The sequence below is a fragment of the Gavialis gangeticus genome, unplaced genomic scaffold (genome assembly GCF_001723915.1).
Source record: "Gavialis gangeticus isolate Ggan-Ray unplaced genomic scaffold, GavGan_comp1, whole genome shotgun sequence".
NCBI classification, from domain to species: domain Eukaryota; kingdom Metazoa; phylum Chordata; order Crocodylia; family Gavialidae; genus Gavialis; species Gavialis gangeticus.
In genome coordinates, this window is record NW_017729001.1 from 3,737,478 (window position 1) to 3,740,642 (window position 3,165).

The window sequence follows — 3,165 nt, forward strand, 5'->3', positions numbered from 1 at the left end:
TAAGGACCCAAAGAACTTGGACACCCCACAAAGGGGACATCACTCGCTTAGCAGCAGTGTCTTTCTAGAGTGTGTGCATGTGTCTAAGGAGCCAGAATTAACCCCCCAGGAAATGCAATTCATTAGAGAGGTGCAGTGCACACAGGGTTCAGGGGAGGCACTCGCCCCTCGCCCCTCCTTTCCCAGAACAGGTCATAGCCCAGGCTGAAAGTAAGAGTGAGGCAGGAGGTGTCTGGGGCAAGTTGGTGGAAGCTGCTACTGGGCCTTGCTGCACTGCACTGCACCATGCTGGCCAGCTGGACTCTACCCATGGCTGGGCTGCGCCCTGCAGTGAACCACCCCTTTCCTCCCTTCACCTCCCCCACCCCCAGGGCTGCCCTTTCACTTTTACTTTCCTCCCCACCCTCCCTCTCCCTTTCCTTTTTAGGCAATGTGATGAAAGAGCAGCTTTTGCTAAGGTGGGAAACTTGTACATTTGATGTTTTTGTACAAAGCCCTCATTCAAGGAATCTCTTTTGCATTGAAAAACATCTAATGTCTAGACCTCACCCTTAAAGCCCTGAGTGGCATAAGAGATCTTCAGAGTGACATGGAATATGACCCTTAGTCTCAGTGCCTCAAAATTGCTCCAGGGATAAGTACATTACAGATGAAGGGTGTTCAGACCCCGCAGTGACGGAAGCTATAAGAGCATCTTTCTAAAGCAGTTCTCAACCCAGGCGGCACTAGGCTCAAGCATCACATTTATTATGGTTATTCATGTTTATTTTTTCTAGTTTTTTTAAAACATATGTTTCCAGTCTCTTTTTTTTTGTGATGGTTTCTTGGGCCCTTCATAGCACATTCCTGGCATTGCTACTCCTAGATCATCCATGACCAAAGCTTATCCAACCTCCTCTTGAAAGCCTCCAGTGAAGGAGATTCCACAGCCTCCCTAGGCACTTTGTTCCACCGCCTCGCTGCTCTAACGCTGACACAGAGTGTCCTGATATCCAGTGTAAAACAGTCTCGTATTCCCACCCTTTGGAGTGTGAAAAAGCAGGGGGGGAGGAAATACAATAGTCTTAGTTTATTTTGGACTTTCCTAGCATTTTGCAGAAAAAACAATTAGAACAACAGGATTTTTTTTTCCAACTGTAAGTTCAGATCTGTTGAGGTACCTTTTCTCTGCCTGCTAAGGATTTCATAGACAATAGTAACTCAAATACAGTAGTCACTCTAACCTCCTCAAAAAGTTTACTTTCCAGATGGATGGACAAACAAGCAGACAGGAGGAGAAATGATTAAGTAGGTCATGATAACCATGTACAACGTGCCAGCCAAGCATGCTATGGCCACCTTCTAGTGGCTGGTCTATATCAAGGATATAAAGCCCTGATGGCTGTTTGCTACTGGAAGTCACATGTAGCAGCCTGGGGGGATCTTTTGGTACTGGAGGTCTAACCAGTTTTTCTGCTGATAACTTCTGATAACATTCACAGGCGTCTGACTATCTTTAGGATGCTACTTCTTACTCCTCTGAGGGGAATGTTGGGCTTCTAGTCATAAGCAGTGGGGGAAAATATTATTTGGGGTGACCCCTGCCCCTCCCTCCCATAGAGCTGATGTGCACTGGTGCTCTATGCAGTGGCAGAGGAGCAGCTGCCTGCCAAGTGGTGCTGGGCACTGCAGGATGGTGGTGCTGTAGTGCTGCTGCTATTGCCAGCCACCACAAAAAGTTTCAGTCCCAGCTTTCTGCTGCGTATGCTTCTAGTCCCCCTGAAGTGGTGGGTTTTGAGAGAGATGGAGACTCAACAGGGACATGGCAAACTGGATTCATACACAGCAACTGCATGGTACTAAAAACAAGGACAGAAGAATGCAAAGAGATGATAGGACTTGAATACAATCCACTGACTGACTTGGAGTCAAACGGGAGCTTGACTCCATTTACATCAGGTACATTCAGACCCCGTTGACATCAGGTTTGAGTTTGGTCCCTCGGGTTCCACTCTCCCAGTGTAGGTAACATGCTGATGCTATCCAGGCTTAAGGTAGCAGCCTGTTTTCCAGCTCAGAGAAGAATCCTGCCCCATCCAAGACTCTTCCTAGCTATAATACATCAATTAGACCAACCTTACTTACCCAGGTCTGCCACTCCCTGAGACACTTTCCCTTTAGTCCCCCTGTTCCAGGCTCTCCTGTCCCATCCCTCTAGGGCTGCTTTCTCAGGTGATAGAAAACACCTGGCCCCTTCCCAGCAGGGTCTGATCATTGTTCAGATCTAACTCAACCTTTATGAGGCTTCAGAGCTAGCAGGACACTGGATGAGGTAGCTCAGACCCCTGCAATTCAAGGCAGATGCTGGCTGTCATCATATCAATTCAAAGTTTTCTCCACAGCCAGGAAGGGTAGAAACAATGTGTTTTTAAAAAGGAGCTGTGGCCTGCAGTACAAATCCCTGGCAAAGGCAGACTGTCACAGGCTCACACAAAACTCAGAGGCACTTACATGTCTTGTTTTCTTTCCTTAGTGCTCAGAATGATTTTTGAGAGGAACCTGCATGTAGCCACACCACTAAGGGAAAGCATTGCCCTCTCCAAAGCGGCTGGCACCAAAGTCTACCTCAAGCTGGACAGTGCTCAGCCCTCTGGCTCATTTAAGATCCGGGGCATTGGCCACTTCTGTAAAACGGTATGGAGCCTGGGAACTGGAGGCCTGGGAAAAGGAGCATAGTCATGGAATAGCAGGGAAGGAGGAATGCATAGTACAACCAAGATGTGCTGCTGCTAGGAGGTGGCTGGATCCATTTGTAGCAGGCACAGAAAGGCATTCATATGTTGTAGGCAGTGTTGGCTCAGAAAGCCAGCTTCTAACCTGGGATGACTGAGGAAAACCTGCCCTGGATTTCTGTGCCCATCTAGGATGGAGTATGGAGATGGCCCCTGGGAGGAGAGAACTGGAAAGAACAAGAACAGAGTTGGCAGGGATACTCACTATGCTCCCTGCCTCTTAGCAATGAGCAGAACTGGATGGAGTATACCAGATGGTGGGATGGCAGCACACATCAGTCCCAAGACAGACACACAAGTCTACCCACCCAACCACCTACTCCCAGAGGAAACTGGGGGTGGGGAATTGATGGGCAAGGAGTGAGTGAGAGTTATGGAAGTGGATATAGGAGAT

General features: G+C 48.3%; 1 protein-coding gene across 2 annotated transcripts in view; it reads left to right on the forward strand.

The window, feature by feature from the left end:
- LOC109290276 (L-serine dehydratase/L-threonine deaminase-like) overlaps window positions 1-3,165 on the forward strand; it is a 24,268-nt gene that overhangs the window by 7,217 nt on the left and 13,886 nt on the right. The window contains exons 2-3 of one of the 2 annotated variants that reach the window (XM_019506694.1): window positions 428-458; window positions 2,513-2,673. In XM_019506694.1, the coding sequence (XP_019362239.1) occupies window positions 2,521-2,673 (153 nt within the window). In that variant the 5' untranslated portion in view covers window positions 428-458; window positions 2,513-2,520. The remainder of the gene's footprint in view (window positions 1-427; window positions 459-2,512; window positions 2,674-3,165) is intronic. The other variant, XM_019506693.1, reaches the window with a different exon arrangement.